General features: G+C 36.4%; 1 protein-coding gene across 1 annotated transcript in view; it reads right to left on the bottom strand.

The window, feature by feature from the left end:
• LOC310641653 (VPS10 domain-containing receptor SorCS1-like) overlaps positions 1-21,224 on the bottom strand; it is a gene marked incomplete at its 3' end in the record, with an annotated part of 432,565 nt that overhangs the window by 66,546 nt on the left and 344,795 nt on the right. The window contains 8 exon segments of the mRNA XM_083364890.1: positions 526-656; positions 2,363-2,480; positions 3,770-3,877; positions 5,571-5,662; positions 7,556-7,632; positions 8,410-8,512; positions 13,885-14,031; positions 20,821-21,000. Coding sequence (XP_083221016.1) covers positions 526-656; positions 2,363-2,480; positions 3,770-3,877; positions 5,571-5,662; positions 7,556-7,632; positions 8,410-8,512; positions 13,885-14,031; positions 20,821-21,000 — 956 coding nt within the window.

Consider the following 21,224-nt stretch of genomic DNA (forward strand, 5'->3'; position numbering starts at 1 on the left):
CAAGTGCTTGGAGAACATTAGCATCAAGATTACTTTTGTATTATTCTTCACATCTGCAGAAATGAATTGGTAATGGTATATTACTGCCTATGCATACTACTCTCTTACTTGTAAGACAGTACAAAACATGCATTCATATCATGAAATCCTGTTTCTGTAAACATTTATGAAGTATATGTAGTATGTCCAATAGCTTTACTGATGTAAGAGCATGTGCTGAGGCGGTGCCACATTAATTTAGAAAGAAAATTCCCTTCTATCCAATCTCTAGGAGTTTTTGTCCCCTGGTTGAAAGTCAGGCTAGATCATAGGTGTCAAACTCGCCATGTCACGTGATGTGTCATGATGTATTGTGACTTTTTTTGCATTGCCAGAGCTGGGGTGGGTACGATCTCTGTATGATGCAATTGGCTGGCAGGTGGCAGTTTGACACCCTTGGGTGAGATGCATACCTATAGCTAAATCCAAATAAGCTATGTCCTTGCTCATTCTCTGTTATTAAGCACATCTGCAAGCACAACTCACCAGTCAAAGTCTGCTTCTGTGCAAACACATGGCTCAGAGGACATGGCTCCGGCGTACTTGCCTTGCATGCATTTCTTTTCTGACTTACGCTTCTTGTACGTCCTTTTGGCTCCCATGATGCATGCTTCTCCCTGAGCAAAGAAAAGAAGGGGAGGAGGCTTTTAACTGAGTACCACAGAGGTCAGGCATATTTTTGCAAATTACAAACAGTTGTGGTATACCAATGCAAGAAGAAACAGCGGAGACTTACATATTTTTCTACTCTGAGAACAAAGTTGCCACATATTCAGTGTCCCAAAGACCACGGGGGTAGGGCTCTAATGGCAAAGAAATATGTGTGTGCAGGTGGTCCTCAACCTACGGCCACAACTGGGGCTAGAATGTCTTCTACAAATGAAGGCAAATATATGTGTCCCAGGATAATGTTGCCGGATCCAATCTGGAGCTCGTCTTCTGAGCTATTATTATTATTATTATTATTATTATTATTATTATTATTATTATTATTATTATTATTATTATTATTATTATTATTATTATTATTTGTATACCGCCCTTCTCCCGAAGGACTCAGGGCGGTGAACAGGGCAATACATGTTAAAAAGATAGAATACAAAAATTAAAAAAGATTAAACAAGTGCCCAGAACTCTTAAATAGTTTAAAACGCATTTAAAAGTAATAAAAACCCAACCCCCTCCCATCAGGTCAGGCCAGCTTGTTCAAAAAGATACATCTTTAAATCGCGCCGGACAAGTGGTGGAGCCCCATCCTCAGGGAACTTCTCTGTGTGCTTTGGGCTGTTCTGGGTGTGATGTGGGTTGTTGACCGACCTAGACTGGCTCTGGTTAAAATTTCTACTGCTAATCAAGGTGGTTGTTAAGTGAGTTGTCTTCAATTTTACAACCTTTTTTGCTACAGCGAAGCTAATCACTGCAGTTGTTAAGGGAATCACTGCAGTTGTTAAGGGAATCTGGCTTTCCCCAGATGACTTTGCTTATTGGAAGCCACTGGCGAAGTCGCAAATATTGATCACGTGACCTCAGGATGCTGCAACTGTCATAAATGCATGCCGATTGCCAAGGGCCCAAATTTTGATTCATGTGGACTATGCAGACACTGCAGTGCTCATAAGTACAAGGATCCATTGTAAGTTACTCTTTTCGGTGCAATTATAACTTCGAACATTTGCTAGACGAATGGTTGCAAGTCAAGGATTTCCTACTATATATATGTATGACTAAGAGCAAAAAGTATGAGCCTGGATTTATTCTTTTCCCATTCCCATATGAGGTGGAAACAAACAAACAAACTTCCACCCACCTACTCCCTGGAATGAGACCCCTGGAATAAAAACAAAATAAAAGAAACCAGATTTTAATAATTTGACCAAAATTGTATTAAATAAAAAGTAAGCTCCTTTTTTTAAAGGCAGGCTCAGTTTTTCAAGAGATGGCTGGGAGCTTTCTAATGTCCAACAGTGATGAATGAGTCCACCCTGACATCAAGCTCCAAGCTCAATATGCTATCCAAACTATTTATAAAGCTCCCAGCCATCTCTTATAAGATTGAGGCTGCTTTTTCCCCCTATTTCTGTACCTTATTGGCTTTTAAAATAGGTGTGGAGAAATTCACCACTCAATTCAAAACATGAAGCCATTTTTCCCCCCAATTTGTTTCATCTTTTACCTTTCACCATAAATGTTTACCAGTTGCAGGTAGAATGTATACCAAAGTGTTAAAAGGTACTGAATTCAATGCTTTTGAAGCAATAAAGTAGGTTGATCCCAACTTTTTAATTATATTAATTTCAGTTTAATTCTAGGTCAGACATTTTACCTGACTATGAAGCTGCCAAGGTCGGTAATCATCTTCCGCACACCGTCTATCAAAAATGGACTTATAATCTACTTTTACCAACTGCCACTCAGAACGATGGCTGAAGTGTCCAAAAACACTGAATAAAACATTGAAGGAAACAATTATTTAACAGATCGGTAAAATGAAATGAATATAATTTTATACATATCTCCTTACAAGTTATGTCCTATAATAAAAAAGGACTTATCTAGTGTGTACAAGATTATGACTTAAATCATAAAAAAGCTTCTAATCTCTACTTGGTAATACATTCAAATTATAATAACAGCTTTCAAATGATATTATAAGTTACAGGTTTAATTATGAACATAGGTGGCTAGTACATGGAGAATGGGATTTATGAGATGGGAGGAAAGGAGGAAGGAAGGAAGGAAACCAAAATATAAGTATTATTTATTTATTTTTTCATTTATTTACAATATTTTTAAATTGCTGATTCCCAGTATTATTGATGTAGATGGTGATTATTCTTTTGGAACTGGCTGCATGAAGTTGAACAAACTGATATTTCAGTAATCAAATATATATATAGCAATAATCAAAGCAGCGTAACTTTCCTTTCAACGTTACACATAAATACCCACCCACACATATCCATACACACAGCTATTTATTAAGGATAAAGATTCAGCTACATATTATTTGCTGAAAAATTAAGCATTACGTTATCTAACGTAGATCAACTACAATCTACTTTGGTGCTTCATCTCACAGATGCAAGCTGTTCTAGTTCAATATGGTTAAACTTAAAGACAGGAGAGAATTGCTGAAACAGGCTACTTTGTTTCGCAGACCGGGCTTATGTGCATGTACTCCTCAATACACGGTAAAGCAGTGAAGTATATCTGACGTGCTTTTTTGATTAGAAGAAAGGCACCCCTTTCCCTCATTCCATGTCCATATCCGAAGGGGTCCTTTGCTTGAATCTACACCAACCCACCACCACCACCACCATTTTGAGGATCTGAAAAAAAAAACCCTCTAAAGAGTACACTAGAATCAGTGCTTTTCTGTAAAAAAAAAAAAGGTGCCGGAACTCACACACATCATACAACCTACCCTACAAGGTTTACCTTTGTAAATGGAAAAAAAAACCTTTGATTTTTAGGGTACCTAAAAGACTAGGGTTTTGTTCAAGGCAATGCTGGAAGATCCACGGAAAAAAGGTACCGGAACTCCATTCCGGTGCGTTCTATGACAAAAAAAGCCCTGACTAGAATCATACTGAAGTAATCAGTGTAACACTCCATATTCTATGTATATTCCTAGATGACAAACGATATTTCATGTATTAGATTTTCTATATTTAATAATAGAATGGATCCTGGTGTTATTTCATAGGAAATATTAATAATGTCTACTCACGTCATTATTAAAGTCTCTTCTCCAGGCTCTCCCAAAACCCCATCAACAAAAAGAGGGATGGAGGTAAAACTGTACTTGCTCCAAGATCTGCCCTCATCAAAACTTAACCTGGTGATAACAAGACAAAGCAAAACAGTAACAGAAGAAAGAAAAATAATCTCTTAGTACACGAAAACAAATACTATTATAAATTGCATAGCTTTTCATAACAGATTACAGAAAACTGCAATGTTCCTAAAACATTACAGTAAAGAAAAGAATAATAGAGCAAAGGTGTTTTAAGGGCACACAATTTCCCAAGGAACTATATATTACTATGTGTTATTTTGTGTAACATTCACATACTAAAGTAGCATGTATTTTGGTTCAGAAAAAGAAAATACAGGTATCTCCTCAAATTACAACAGTTCGTTTAGTGACCATTTGAAGTTACAACAGCACTGAAAACTGTGACTTATGACTGTTTTTCACACTTACGGCCTTTGCAGCATCTCCATTTCATGTGACCAAAATTCAGATGCTTGGCAACTAGTTCATATTTATGACTGTGCTGTGATCACCTTTTCTGACCTTCTGGCAAGCAAAGTCAATGAGGAAGCCAAATTCACTTAACAACTGGGTTATTAATTGCAGCAATTCACTTAACAACTGTGGCAATAAAGGTCGTAAAATGGGGCAAAACTCACTTAACAAATGTCTCACTTAACAGCAGAAATTTTGGGCTCAATTGTGGTCAAAATGCAAGTTTGTGGTTGTTGAATTACAGCTCCCAAGATCCCTCATGATATGTGGGCTTTGGAGAACTCTAGTTCAGCAGTAGGAGTCACCATGGGGGACACGAATATCATGCTTCAATTGTAAAATGTGGAATTGTATAGTACACTAGAAGTATAATAACAGATGTCAAAGGGGATAGGGGAAGGATACTTCGCCTAGAATGTCTTTAATACAAAAACAGATTTATACTGAGATAAGAAACCCACTCTATATGTATCTTTATAAATCATAGCTGCTACAATAAAGGAGGTCAATAAATGTTCAGAAATGTATGAATACTTAATACTGACAGTATCACAGAATTAGAACTACAACTGCTCTTACACCTAGTAACTGTGGATGCAACTACCCACCTGAGATCCTGTCACATTGGTTACATGGCAAATCATAAATATTAAAACTCTGTATATTTCACTAATGATTTCAAAGAGATGCTCTTGAAAGTACGGGAAAGCAAAAAAAGCATCTCTTTAAGGAAGATTTTTTTTAAAGACTGCCCCATGTTAGAAATACCCAATATAGGAACAAAATAAGGTCAGTTGTATTGATATCAAATATGCTCTTCTGTATAGAATCTGCACTTTTCTGTTATATTTGTCTTTGGTTACTATTTTTTTTAAAAAAAGCATTTGTTTTCCCCCAATGTGAATATTTACACCATGTTCCTTCTTGAGTCTCTTATTGTATGTACTTTGTTTTCTTATTCTTCTGTTTCAATAGAGTTTAACCTTCAATGTTTTTTATAACTTTCTAAACTGCAGCTAAATTTTCTAACCTTCAGCTAAAACAAAACAATGCAATTTCTTAATACTAATGTAGATTGTACTATTTCCCTGCAAGTGTTTTCTTTGTCAAAAATGCAGATATAGTTTTATTGGGATGAAAAGAGGCAACATGCTCATTTGTTTAATTGGCAAATCCTTGCACTTAGTAAAATGTTTGGTCACAATCCAACTACTAATGGCATATAATGCACACTGAAAGACTCTATGATGAATGGAATTAGAGAAGTCACATTAATTACCAGAGATGTCTTATAGGCAGAGATGTATGTTTCATAGCAACCAGAACCCCACCTTGGTCCAGATAAAGAACACTGTGTTCATCTTCAAAGATCTAGTCAGACACATAAAAAGATACATAGAGTCCTTGAACCAAAGTAATGTTGTTATGTATTGGTTTTATTGTTTTTTTTATTTCTTGTTCTTATCAATAAAAGGTTCACTAAAGATGAGAAGGCATTCCTGGCAGTTAGATTTGTTCTATGTCTAGTTGTATTTTGCTACTTATGGAGGATTAAAGTCAACAGCATATCATAGCTTTTCAAAAACTGATCCTCAGTTTGCCAAGCATGTATATGGAACTTTAGATTTTGCAGCAATAATTAAAGTTATAAAAATCACATACATGACTTCATTTAATCATATTTAACAATATTTATTGAGCAAACACCCATTGAAATAAAGCATGCCGATGGGGAATTTTAACTGAATGCCTTTATCTCAACTCTGGAGACATATCTCCATAGTATTTCTAGCAGCAAACAACTTTCTTTCTCTTAATCACAGAGATGTTTTCTACTGGCCAGCCTTCATCTCCGTTTCTCTCATACATCTGGCCTCCCAGCAATTACTGTCCTAGAATAGAGATGAGAACAAGCTTTCCTTAATTCCCCTTTCTCATTCCACATACATTTAGTAGAAAGCTGCCTTCATCTCTTTGTTCCTCAGAGACTTCTCTATCTAGGATCACCTACATAACTCTTTCAGATCTACTTTCTATCATTTTTTATTCTCTCAGCCTCAAGACCGAGGCTCAAGATTCCTGTGGCTGCAGGAATCTCTTTGGGGGTTTGCTTGAAGAAGGCAAGTTTCACTCCTCCCACTTTTTAAGCTATGTTTGTTTTCTATAGCCAGTGGGAAAGGGATTTAGTTAACTACCCCCAGGCAAATGTCACCAGGCATTTTTTAGCAGCAAAATAATCTCCTTCTTGTTCATTGAGATTTTGACTTTTGTGTGCCTGGGTGAAATAAGGGAAGGTGAAAGCACGTATTTGAGTGAATCAGGCTTGCTCATTCACTACAACATCATTTTTCAAATGTTTTGGCAACCAGGGAATTAAGTTAGTATAACTTTAACTATAAGTGAGAATGCACAGCATAATAGCATATAAATGATGAACTGCATTTTCCTCTTGTTATAAAACAATGGGAGCAGGATTAAACAAAAGGGAAAAGAAAGACAATGAATTACACTAACTATTGGGGTGCCACAGTACCTGCTGAAGAATATTATGCAGGATGAAAATATGTTAGTCTTCCAATAACATATAATATCTATAATGGCAACATTCATAATTGTGCAAAAAAGGGACAAATGCCCTAAACTGAGATTCTGGATTGGTCTTCTTACATATGGGAAGAATGAGCATTTAAAATTTACTTGTCCGACCCTTTTGCATACGTTCCCATCGGAAGGTAAAAAGTAATTAAGATAGGCTGCCACTCAGGGTTCTTCCTTCAGCCTACATCTTAAAGCATAAATAGGACGATGTTTTGAAAGTAATAAAGAAATCAATAAATGTTATGCTAGCTCAAGGGGTAACCATGATGGGATAAGCTCCCTTTTTAAGCCAATAATTTAAGCAAAACATTAATTATATAAACAGCTCTATCAGAAATGGGGAATGCATGAAAGCAATGGAAACCAACGTTCAAGCACACAAAATTCCAACTAAATATAATCACCATAGCTATATTAGTTACTATATCTTGACCTGAAATCAACACATGTTCAAAGTTGAGGGGGGGTATTATTTGTCCCCAGTCCACATTATCCTCAGTTTTATGAGGACTGGAATGTAGAGGATAACAGAAAATTAGCCTCTTTGTGGAGATGAACAGTTGTTTTCCCCAATCAAGCAAAATGCTCCAATAAACTGCTCCTTGTAGGTATTTCACATTATTCTCCTTCCCCAGTTGACCACTTATTGTTTTCATTGCTACTCACTTGTCTCCAAGTGTTTCCAGCATCAGACGAAACAAACATGCTGATATCATTTTCTGACAACTCTGATCCAATGTTACCTGCAAGGAAAATACCCCAACCTATAAAACTTAAATGTAAAGAAAAACTGAAATCTTTGTGCTTTTAGTAATATATATTGTGTTAAAGAGTGATGACATATTTTATTATAAAAACAGCAAATGCAACAATGATAATTTATCAATAAAGACATTTCTGTGGATATCATATGTAGTATTATTTCATATATATTCCTTAGTTAATCATGTTGCAATAAAATAAGGGTAAGGCAAGTGTTGTCCTTTAGATCAGGGGTCCCCAACCCCTGGTCCGTGGACCAGTACCGGGCCACAGCATGCCAGCAACTGGTCCACACAAACAAGCAAAGCCCCATCTGTGGGATGCAGGCAGCACACAAAACCATCCCCCCTCGGGTCTGCGGAAAAGCCTCTCTCCACGTAACCGGTCCCTGGTGCCCAAAAGGTTTGGGACCTCTGCTTTAGATTATGACAAGACTGAATTTTATAGCTAGCAGCCAACAAGTAAGGGTGTCACAAAAATAAATATTTCCCACCTCTTTTGTTACGTTTTGTTAAGTCAACTTTGATACCTTTTTTGTTTTGCTGACAGAAGAGGAGATGATTTGAGTCAATGATTTGACTCAAACCAAACCCGAGAGTTCATGAAAAAAAGAGAGATCTGAAATAGATATTCTTGGTTGCAACTATTACTTCATGTCACCTTTGAACCACAAGTTGAAAATTTGAACTTTTATGTCCCACTTAAATAGCAATAAGAAATTGTAGACTTTTGTTATATAGCACTGGAGCATTTCTTACCAGAGGCCACGATGATGCCTGGAGCAGTATCGCGACTGGCAATGTTACCAGAAGTGTAAGGATTCTCTGAAACCTTCAGGTGGAGATGAAGGGAACAATATGGCTTGGAAGAAAACAAACAGGTTGATGTTCATCAGTACTGCAGAGAATACCGCACAGCATAGAATAGATCTTGAAAAAGTTATGGATATAGCTACAGTACTTTTATTATAATGCAAGTGTTTTTATACAATTGCATTCATTTCCAAGTGACAAAAAGACCTTAGGAAAGAATCCACAATCCATAATATTCAAAACCATCTGACCACCAGATATTAGTCACACAACAGGACCGCTTTCCCTTCCTGTTCACATATGTCTATGGCCTTCCTTAGTCTATTTGGCTGCAACTTCTGAAATGTAGTATAAGGTGATAGAAATGGACCAAAAGTAGCATCCTTGTTAAAACAGATGTCCCCAACTTAGGTTTAGTTAAAATCAAGAAATCACGATTCTTAATCATATTACCGCTTTAAGGATTTATCTACTGTGTGCAGGAGAAGGAACTTGAAAAGCAGCATTTGTGCCAACTAGTTTTTGGCAGAAAAAAGCTGCTTAGGTTATCAGAATGACTCTCCTTCCCATTAATTTTATCTTCACAGAAACCACATAGGATACTTGAGATTGAGGTTGAAAGAAAATGCAAAGTTTTTGATGGGATTTTTTTTTAAAAGTCAAAAGTAGGTGAAGAGGGCTAAATAAGGAGCCTCCAGCAGAGAGAATGGAATTGAACATGAGAAGAAATGATTTAGGATGAAACTGAAGTGATGGAATGCTGGTAGGAGCTTTTAGATATCTGTACTTGAATGACAGCAATATGTCAAGACCAGAATTCAAATGAATGTTCTAAATGTTAATTTTCAAGAAAGTGAATGATGAAAAGGAAGTCATAAATGCTGTGAAAATGTTGAAAAATGGTAAGGTTGCTGTAAGTACAGAAACATTACAATATGGATGTGGTTTCTTTGTAGAATACTTGTATGGCTTGTTTAATGTGATGAAGACTGGATCTATGCCTAATGTTTGGAATATTGCTGAATTTTTCTCCCCTATAGGTATGTGAAGTGGTTTGGAGCAAAATTTGGGAAGTGCAGTGCAGCTTTATGTCAAGCAGAGGATGCACAGATGAAAACTTTCTTCTTCAGGAGGGTATTAAGAAATGTATGACAGTGTGAGATAAAGGTTATTGTGCATATATTATTTATTGTAAGTGAATTGGCTTGAATTAGAAACTGTTTTCTATGATCATGGAGTTGAAAGTTCCTGAATGCCATTGGAACGGTATGAGAGGAAAGTAAAGCCCACATTAGAATGGAATGTATAGTAAATAATTCAACTTTGAGCAAATCCCACTGATTGTCAAATGAATAAGGAGTGTTTAGGTGTCATTACACATAATTGGTCAGGAAATGATTGTGCATGTAGATTTGTATGGAGATGATACCATGTTATTAGCTGAGAAGCTGATCATTTTCAGTGAGTGTCAAACTGCATAACAGAGTGAGCAATATGGATCTGAAAATTAATAAATCAAAAACCAAGAGATATATAAAAGGAGTGAACTGCACTTTATTTTCATATGGTGGAAAATTAGAGGAAACAGATTAATGTCATGTATTTTCATAGCATGTTTACTAAAGATAGTGAAATGGATAAATTTTAATATATGCAGTTGAGAATAGAAAGGTACTAGATAATATATGGTCTGTTGCAAGGACTGAATGTTAGTTGAAAGAAGCAAAGAGGACTGTGTATAACAGCATGCTTCTGCTCACTTTGTAACATGGAAGTGGATATTAAGATAGGTCAGGAGAAACATGAAAGTACATCGGATGCATTGGGAATAGGGTAAATAATAAGTGAATAAAACAAGAAGACACAGGTGAATGTGCTGAATGAATGCCAGCTGAATAAAAAAGTCAATGACCAATATTAGCACATTGAATAGTTTAGTCATATGGAGAGATTTCATGAGGTCTGAATAGCAAAAGAAATATAGGAAGATGGATGGGTTAAGAGGAAGGGCAAAAGTGAGAAAAAGTAGTTGTAAAAATGAGTTCTCACAAAATAAAGATTATAATTAAAGATAATGCATAAACTGAATGAAGTTAGTTTGCAAAGATAGAACATTATAGGAAGTGTCAATATTATTTCTCTAAATTAGTTTTTGCTAATTTATTGCATTTTCTTATGTCATGGTTTTTATCATTTTGGTTTACTATTTCTCATTACCTTTCTGTAGTTTTCATAATATTTCTTCTCCCAAGGTAAATATTATAATGGGTATGCATATATAAATGTAGACTGAAAGCTGAGTTGGGATTTGCCCCTTAGCTTTCCAGTTTATTCAAATGCCATAATTTCATTTTCTCAAAGGTCATTTTGGTTTTACTAAGTGATAGCAATAAGTCAAAATTTACAGTTCATTGTGATAAACTCAAGAGAGGGGGAAAGCTGCTGAAGATATTCCATATTTGTGTGTTCGTTGGGGGGGGGGCTTGCTTATTTTGGAGAAGCTGATTCTTTTTTGCTCCATTTGATTTATTTATTTACACAAATTGTCTCAAAAATGACTTTGGAAGTTGTACAAAGATTGAAAGCAAAAAAAAACAGCTTTGTTCATAAAATCAAATACATAAACCATACTATTACACGTGGCTAAGATTAAAAGAAAACAAAACCCATTCCCTTTCAAACCATGAAGACAGAGGGGCTCAATTAACCTCCTGGCCCAAATGCCTGCAGGAACATTCAGTTCTTTAATGATTTTCAAAAAGCCAAGAGTGCCAGACTCATCCAGATATCCAGGGGGATGCTGTTCTAGAGGGCAGGCACAGCAACAGGAAAGGCCATTAATTAGATCAAAGGTAATCTATCCGGTACTAGAATTGGAATTAAGTTAAATAGATACCCTTTAATATTCACAGAAATCATTCCTTCAACGTAGCTTTTTTTAAAGGAATCTTATTTTGTTACTCCTTGAATATGTTTATGTTATTACATTAAGTATATACATCAAATACAAACATACTTATTCTTTATATGACATAAATATTAAGCATGATTTATGACATTTCATTGTGTGGATGTTGGCTGCAACTCCTCAAGTAAAAAAAAAGGCACTAGCTACCCAATCTAAGGTAAACTCCTAGGAGTTACACAATGTCCATTTTCCTCTAATATTTACATTATATATCAGAAAGACCTTTTTCCCATTATTTCATTCATTTTTATTTTTATAAATTGACCGCAAGAGTATTGTATGAATTATCTTTCTCTGTCTTCTGCACATACACATCATATGGCTTTGTAAGAGGTGGACTGCAACAATAAACAGAAGGCAAAGGGACTACCCATTCTCCAGTAAGTATTTTTATGTCTCCCAAGATCTCAGACAAATCCTTCTAGGGAAGAGGGAATTGTCTTGGAATTTGGGAGCCAGCCAGGAGGAAGTCGACAATGACTTTTTCCAAGGTTGATATATCTCTTCCAAGTTCATCCTCATTAACAAACTATGCCAGGTTAGAGCATTTGTTCAGGACACATATTGTTATGACCTCTTTAGAGGAAAGGGTCAAGGTCCACCTGTCAGTCTTGTCAAGGGAAAAAATTGCCTGAACACATTACCTAAAAGAAGTGCTGCGATCAGGTCCATTTACCATTCATTTGACAGGAGAGAGTTAGAAAACTGACAACAAAGCAGTGTTTATTTGAATGTCTTTGAGAGAGGAAAGAACAAAGTGATTAGAGTATATCTGAGTGATTTTGTGGGGGAAATTAAAAGATGGACTTCCCATTGTTTGGTTCCTTTTTAGAAGGGATCCAGTCCATGATACTGAAATAAATTCACATAATGTGATGGCAGCCAATATTTTCGCTGTGATATATGAATTAGAAAAATAATATTAGGTTAGGCAAGCAAATTACTTTTCCTCAGATACACTTTTCAAGTCAAAAATAAACTACCAACTATATGTGAATGTTAATTTGGGCATTAAAAAGATAATAAACCACAGGGCTTCAAGGATACTTAGAAGAAAGCAATATCCTAACAGAAATGTTCTTAGACTCCTTGTTTAACTCAAGAAAGTTATTATATTCAGTGCTATTACTTTACTCACTGTACATATATGGACATTAACATGCATATGTCATATCAATTTCAAGGAACTGCTATACTGATTAAATATATATTGTAATTTGCATAAGTCCATTAAACACTTCCTCTACTCTTTTTGGTTATATCTTGTTGCCTTGGTACAAAAATAAATTCTGTTTCAGTATAACTGCGGGCTGCTCTCTGTCCCTAAATAAAGTAGGAATTATTTTAAAAAAGAAGCAAACCATAACTCAGAAGACAAACTCTGTACAAGTAGTCCTCGACTTACAGCCACAATTGAGTGCAAAATTTCTGTTGCTGAATGAAACATTTGTAAGTGACTTTTGCCACATTTTACAAACTTTCTTTCCACAGTTGTTAAGTGAATCCTGCAGTTACTAAGTAAGTAATATGGTTGTGAATCTGACTTCCCCATTGACTTTGCTTGTAAGAAGGTCACAAAAGGTGATCACATGACCCTGGGAAACTGCAAATATGAGACAGTTGCCAAGCATCCTAATTTTGATCACATGACCATGGGGATGCTGCAACGGTAGTAAGCATGAAAAGCAGTGATAAGTCACTTTTCCAGTGCTATTGTAATGTTGAATGGTGGCTGAATGAAGTCAGGACTACCTGCATGACAATAAAACACTTTTCAAAACCCCAAGTACAATTCTGCCGTCAAGCCCAAGAAAGCAGCTAAATTTTCCAATTATTTTCTGAATGTCATGGAGGTGGGATCCAAATGGATTTCTGGAGGGATGCTGTTCCAGGGAAAAGGAATTGTAACAGAAGAGATATATTTCCTGGGTTCCAATAACTGACACTATTTTATGAAGGGGACAATTTATCCTGATGATACTTTCTGCACTCAGTTCCATGGTCAACCGCAAAAAAATAATATAACAAGCCTATTTGCTTAGACAAATGGCTCATTTCATGTACCCTTATTGCCCTGATTCATAATAGCTAGTCTGTATGGTCCAGACTCAGTTGGACAAAGGTGTTTAAGAATAGACATTTCTTTTTCAGTGAAAAGAAAAAAAATAACTTTATTTCTATCTATAATCTGAATAATACAAAGAGGGCTTTCCCCTCCCTCATGACCCTAAACCATCACTTACCAGGAGGCAATGAACTGGGTTCCCTCTAAATGTTCAAGAATAGAAATTTCTTTTTCAGTGAAAAGAAAAATAATTTCATTTCTATCTCAAAAAATTTTAAAAGTTGCCTTTAAAAAAAAACTCTATGAAAAAATTAGGGGGAAAGAGGCTATGTCACTGTATAATAAGATGAGGGTTTCCCATTCCTCATACCCATAAACGATCACTTACTAGGAGGCAATGAACTGGATTCCCTCTCAGATCTGTGTCCGGGGCCTGCAGCAAATGCCAGTCTCTGCCTTTGTTGTAGGTGATGAAAGTTTTTACTTGGTTGTCAATCTTCTTGTTAGCCAAGAACATTCCCTTTATCCCTGCTACCTAGGAGAAATTGACATGGCTGAAAAACAAGATAAATTTGACACAAATTGTGTGTGCATTGGTACCTGTCAAATCTAGCTTTAGAACTAGCATACAGAATGAATATGTAGCAGACTCAGAGGTGAAAATTGCACCAAAGGATTTCTTACTTATCAGAGGTTGGGAAAAATAAGATGGAAACTACTGTGGATTCAGACAGGCTAGAGAAGAGGATGTTGCAGGGTTGAACATAAAAAAATGTAAGTTTTGATAAGGTGACTGGGTCAAAAGCAGTCATAATCATCTGAGTTTTATTTAAGATTGTAGATGGTAAAGAAGTGTGTGTTTCTTTGAACATAAATTCTACACCTTCATCTAAATCATGTTCACCTGTGTTTGGGTAGGCAGGGTTATCTGCATGTGCGTCTGGTCTGTGTGTGTCCCTGTATTTCTGTGTGTGTGCATTTAAGAACTCTTTGAGTTCTTATCAGCTCCTTTGAAGGATACAATATTATGCGCTTCCCAGAGAAGCCATGTATTGATCTGACTTTATTATACAATACCCATTCCAATCTTAGATTTAAAAAAAGATGGTTTAATTGCAGCAGTTGCAGAGTAGGCCAGATGTTTCTTGTTCTTTTTTAGTTGTGTCTCAGGCCTTGCAAAGGGCAGAAACCAGATTTTCATTTTGATAGATCACCTTTCTCAGAGCCATGAAGTAGAGAGATCAGCTCTCTTGATCCTATTAAACATCTCAGCGACGGTTTGATACTATCAATACTATTGTTCTGGACTACTTGGAGGGCTGCAAATAGAGGTGACACTATTTTGCAATGGCTTCACTCCATTATGAATGGATGGGTAGCTGGGGTTGCTGTACAAGGAGTCAAGCCACTAAATACTAAAGCAAATCCTAATGGAAACACTGGCTTCATATCTGCTATTTTAGTTCTAGGTGGGGGCCACTCTTTTTAGAAGAAACAGGTTCCTGACTTGAGGGGTCTTCTGCTCTCATGGATATTGCTTGACAGTTGGAATCAGGGAAACTTTGTTATATTGTCTCCAAATACAATTCAAGATGCAAATTAAATCTAAACAGTTTTATATGGCTTATATGATTGTCCAGTTTCAACTAATTGTAGCTGTTTATGGAATAGAGAGCTCTGGAAACAAAAACACATATTTTATCTTCTTGAGATTCGATTACTATAATATTCTTTTATTTGTTTTGAAGTTGAAGCGGAAACTGAAGTTGATACAATTTATTTGCTTGAACGTTATAGTCCCTATATGCTTTCAGTGATATATTATGAGTTTTGGAGGTGTTACATTGGTTCCAAATACAAATCTAGGTGCAAATTAAATCTAAATACTTTTATATGGTTCCTGGTTACTTTTATGATCATCTCCTTTTAGCTAATTTGTCAAAATGTTTCAATTCTATATCCCAACACTTATCCCAACAGTAAAGGGTCTTTGCTCTGGCTACCCCCAGGGCTTTTTTTCTCATAGAACGCTCAGAATGGAGTTCCGGCACCTTTTTTGGATGGAACCTTGTAGGGTAGGCAAGGCAGGCTGTATGACGTGTGTGAGTTCCGGCACCTTTTTCTTTTACAAAAAAAGCACTGGCTACCCCCATTCCTATAGAATTGTCTCTCCCCCTTAGTCAAGGCTACCCTAATTTGTTATTTTTCAGAAGGCAGTAAAGGCAATATTGTTTCAATGTTTAAATTCCATGGTTGCTCAATTTGTAAATTTGAAGATGAGAGAGCTTTATTATTTGCTTTTTTCTCATTTTTATGTTAATTTACTTTTAACCAGTTTTTATAGACTCGTTTTTATGGTTTGATGGTGCATATTGTTTGTTTTACTGTAAAATAATTTTCACCAAATTGAAATATCTGGTAAAAGGAAAAAAAAATAGAATCTTTCCACACAGCATTATTTATTATTTTGTTTAATAGATTCTTCTAACACTTCCTTCATAATTTTTTTTTTATTCTTCCTTAAAACAACTGAATATAAAGCACCATAGCCAGGGTCACACTTGCCTCTTATTTTATCTTGTTTGATCAAGAATTGTCAAACTGTCATCAAGTCTTGTACAGTAATGCTAATTAATGCAATGGAAGAAAAAGCAAATGATACTATTTTTTTCCTTCAGAAATGATACCAAAATGATTGATGATAATTTTTCACAATCTGTTATTCTCTTGTTATGTTGGATTGAAATTTCCATAATTCCAAAGGAAGCCCAGAAGATACAGGTTAAGGGAAATGATCTACAAATTTTAGGAACAATTCATTTCACTGAGAATAAAAGTGGAGAGGATAAGGAAGAAGAAATGAAGAACAACTTTCATTCATCAGAAAATCTTGACTTTGTCTATGTGCTAAAAATAATATTCCAATATTAAGAAAAAATAATTGTGTGTGTAAACAAAGGAAGAATGCAGTAATATCTAAAAAAGCAATGCAAGGGAATCAAGGACATGAGTTGCAGAAAAAAGTAGGAGATATGTTTAAGGAAATTATAGAAACCAAGAGAATATTTTTCACAAAGATGGATCTAGTAAAAGACTAAGAAGGCAGAAGAGAAAGAAGGTCACAAACATGTGGGAAACTATACCCCAAAAACCCCTAAATCACTTATGCATATAAAGGTACAATGATCAATGTAGAACCACAACTTTTAGCAAATAAAGTTAGATGTGCTTCAGAAAGTATTGTCAATAACAATGATCATTGAATAGATGAAATATAAACAGAACTGCTTAAAATCTTACAAGCTGATGCGCATAAAATACTCTTTGCAGTTTTTAGGCAAATATGGAAAACACAGCAGTAGTTGCAGGACTGAAAAATGTCAATTTATATTCCAATCTAAAAAAATATGTAGTACCAAAGAATGATCCAGTCACCAAATAATTGCACATAATTCTCATCCTTGAAAAATAATGCCCAAAATGTTGTAATCCAGACTTCAGCAGCACATGGAATAAGAACGACCAAAGGTGCAACCTGGTTTCAGAAGCAGAGGAATCCAGGATTATATTTCAACCAGTTTATGGATAATGGAAAAGCCAAAAAAGTTTTTGCCTTAAGACAACTACATGATCAAATTGTGAACAGCCTTTAAACATTTCGGTGTGTTGAACTAATGAATTGAAAATTGGAGAAACTGTATGTTGATTAAGAAGCAATAGTTAGAATGGAATAAGGGAGATCTAACTGGCTCAAAGAGGAAATAGGGATGTGATAAGAATTGAATACTGTCATACTGTACCGGTATATTGTTTAATTTAATACATCATATGTTGGTTCCAAAATCTGGAAAGATAGTGACTGAACATGGATTAAAAAAACTTGGCCAAAAGACTGTGACAAATCTAAGCAAAATTATAACACTGCCAAGAAAGTTACAGATTATTAATGGAATGGTCTTTTTGGTCATCAAATGGCTGTAAAATCTGTATCATTTAAAAAAAATGAACGAAGAAAATCAGTGCCTCTGAATTGTCGTGCTGGATAAAATTGTTATGAGTATCTTGATTAGTAAAGAGGAACATGTCGTTCAATAACAGATTTTAAAAAAGACAGCTCATGAAAGCAATGATAGTGAAGTAGTTGCATATATAATGAGGAAGCAATTCTAAAACTTTGGAGAAAGTCTTGGAGCTTGGAAAAACTGATGGCAGTAAAAAAGAGACATCAACAGGACCCCTAAAGCCTAGATACTATTACTGATATCATGAGCATGAGAAGAAGTTATTTACTGAAATACAATTCTGGAATACTATTGTCCATTACATCACAAAGAGTTGGAAGTGATAAATGATTGAGTAATAATTATGATTAAATATTATGACTGAAAAACACATCCACGAGTATCTTGAATATAGCCAATACATATTTCAGTGCAAAAAATAAAATCACTCCAATGCTATACTGTATATAAACACTTTTTTTTTAAAAAAACCACCCTTTCTTTGTTAATAGCTAATAGGGTAGACTAAATTAAAAAAGGTAAAGGTAAAGGTTCCCCCGCACATGCGTGCTAGTCGTTTCCGACTCTAGGGGCCGGTGCTCATCTCCGTTTCAAAGCCGAAGAGCCAGCGCTTGTCCGAGGACGTCTCCGTGGTCATGTGGCCGGCATGACTAGATGCCAAAGGCGCACGGAACACTGTTACCTTCCCACCGTAGTGGTCCCTATTTTTCTACTTGCATTTTTACATGCTTTCGAACTGCTAGGTGGGCAGAAGCTGGGACGAGTAACAGGCGCTCACTCTGCTACACGGCACTTGGGATTCGACCTGCCAAACTGCCGACCTTCTGATCGACAAGCTCAGCGTCCTAACCCACTGAGCCACCGCGTCCCTATAAACTAAATTAAAATGCTTTAAATAAAAAAAGACCTCTTCACATATGAGTGATGTCTAAAGTGAGTAGATGGAAGGCAGAGGCCTGTACAATGGCACCACTTCCTGCATCTTTGCAAATTCAAGTATACTTTTCCTTTAGATATTCTGGGTAAAAGTAAGAACTTGAGTGAGGGCAAGGGCAGATACAAGGAACAAATGTAGTGAGCAATGCCAGCGTGCTTAGCCCCATCTGTAATAAACATCCTCAAGTACTTGTTTGATATGCCTCCAAATAGCTTCTTCAAGTATGTGAATGGTTAAAAAGCAGCACTCCTACCCAAATGTTCTTTTTGTGAAGGAGATAGAACCAATTCAAAGGAATGGGGAGTTATAAATCAGAATATTCAGCCAAATTAGTCAACAGATAGTCAAAGAGAAAAATGTTAACAATGCAATGCAGAAAACCTTTGGGGTTCTTTTTTAGGCCAATATGGCAGAAATTAGATTCCAGTTCTGAACAATGAAAATAAAACCTGAGCAAAGAACACAATTTGACCCTGGTCCTGCAATTAACTCATTCATGAACTTAAGAGATATTTGTTTTGAAAAATGCACCATGCAAAAAAAAAAGCATTCTTCTCCTTGTCCTCTTCCTTCTGCCAACATTCTAACTTTCCAACCCAGAGCTACTGTGCGTCAGCTGGGCAGCTATATATATTTGTTTAATAAGTAAAGAAATAAATCTATCCATATAGGCCTTTGTATTTCTTATTCATATACGTATTTCCTATCTGTACTTTATCAACATTTCCCCCCCCCCCTTCCTCTTACCTGGTCTTTCTTTTCATTTACTCTTAAACACTCATCATTCATAGCAATCCTAGCAATTGGCCAGAGCAATCAGAGTGAAGGAAATGGTTTCTGCCAAGTTCAATGTCAGCCAATATTCCTTCTATCTAGGCAATCAACAGATGCGACATGACTAGTCCGATCACATCAATTTCAATCCAGACGGCTATGAATGTCAGCCTAATAAAACAGAGGTTTTCTTTCGATCTTTCCTTTTCTTCTCCCTCTCTCCCTCTGATCTATAAGACATCTTTACATAATGCAGTGGAACTACTCCTTAATCTGATGGTAATAGAAGACAACAGCTTTTCAACAACTTGCCAAAGCACTCAGGGTATTAATATATTGTTGTGAAAGAAATTTTCTTCACTGTAGTCAAGAAATGCCCTGCTTATTCACCCAACTCTCATCTGTTTTTAAACACTGACCTTTAAAGCTTTCTCCAGGTTTTCTGAATGTGCTTACTATTTATAGATGCTCTAAATAGGATGTCAAGGCAATCAGTCCACCAAAATCTCTTTAACGTTCACAAAAGTATGGAAGAGAGATGTGGACCCTATCCTCTCAAAGACTAGATTGGTGGGGAAAGTGCAATGAGTCTTTATTGCAGGGATGTCAAAGTCAATTTCATTGAGGGCCGCATCAGCATTGCAGTTGCCCTCAGGGGGCCGGGTGGGTGTGGCCTACTGGGTGGGCGTGGCTAGAGTGCGTATGGACTACTGGGTGGGCGTGGCCAGCTCTACATCGTTCGCATCAAGGGTGCCTATGGGAGCCTGTGCAGGAGTGGGACAGATCTGAGGGTCTCTGGCAGGAGGAGGGTCTCTGGGCCAGGGCCAAGGCAGTGGGGGCCGTTCCCTCACTGTTTCCAGGATGGCTTCGCGGGCCACATGAAACCACTTCGCGGGCCGGATCCGGCCCCCGGGCCTTGTGTTTGACATGTCTGCTTTATTGTGTATGTAGGTGAATTCAGGTACGGTTTTTCTTAGAAAAAATTCTGGGTGACTTCTACTGTGTCTGAATTATAAAACATGGTCCTCTGCTCAGTTAGACCCATGCCAGTACCTCATGTGGATGTGAGAAGAAAATCAGTGTACTTATGCAACAAGGTAGGTAGTAACTGTATATGCTTGTGTGAATGTGCTTATACATATGCCCATACATTTCTGACCCACCACTCATCATCACATCAAAGCATTGCCCATTTCTGTCTTAAGATGAAGACATTTCATAAGTGGGTAGAAATTACTTCATGCAGTTCTACATATTTAAAGGCTGTCTATATTCAGCAGTTAAATGCAACTGATTGGAATGTGCTTTTTTCTATCCTTGAGGTGAATATAGAAGTGAGTGCTGATGGAACCAGGTTATCTATATATGTACAAGTCAACATCAGAACTGTAATTGTGCACTGATATCCAATATTGATATATAATTCTGATTGCAAAGATGAATGTAACTCTGGAGAAATATTATTTTTGTCTGTCCTTTCATCACAGAGATTACATTCCATATCCAATTAAACTTTCAATTACAGATCAAGGACATTCCAACCTTAGCTAATGATTTTCAGGAAATGAAAATATGCACTGTTTTCACATACCTCATACAGGTCTATCATCACATTGCCTTCTAGGTCTCGACTACTTTTGACATTTTCTAAAGCCAGGGTAAAGTAAATCCCCTGGGTGTCAGAGATGTAAAGGTTGTACGTATCATTCTGGTTCCATTCTTGAACTGCAGCAAACACTTGATTCTCATCAGTGCTGATAACATGCATGTCCTGAGGGAGAAAGCACAGAAAGACATTATTGTTGGCATTTTATTTGTCACTGTTCCAAGGACAAGGCTGGGTAATCCTCTAGAAGCCAAACTCAGAATCATTATGGAATCTAATCAGAAATCCAAACCAATTTACTTGCATGCACACATCCATATTTTACAGGTTCTTTGTTCTGCTAATATATGCAGTTATAATTAAATGAAATCACATTAAATGAGCATTTA

Source organism: Vipera ursinii, assembly GCF_947247035.1.
Source record: "Vipera ursinii genome assembly, chromosome: 5".
Lineage (NCBI taxonomy): Eukaryota > Metazoa > Chordata > Lepidosauria > Squamata > Viperidae > Vipera > Vipera ursinii.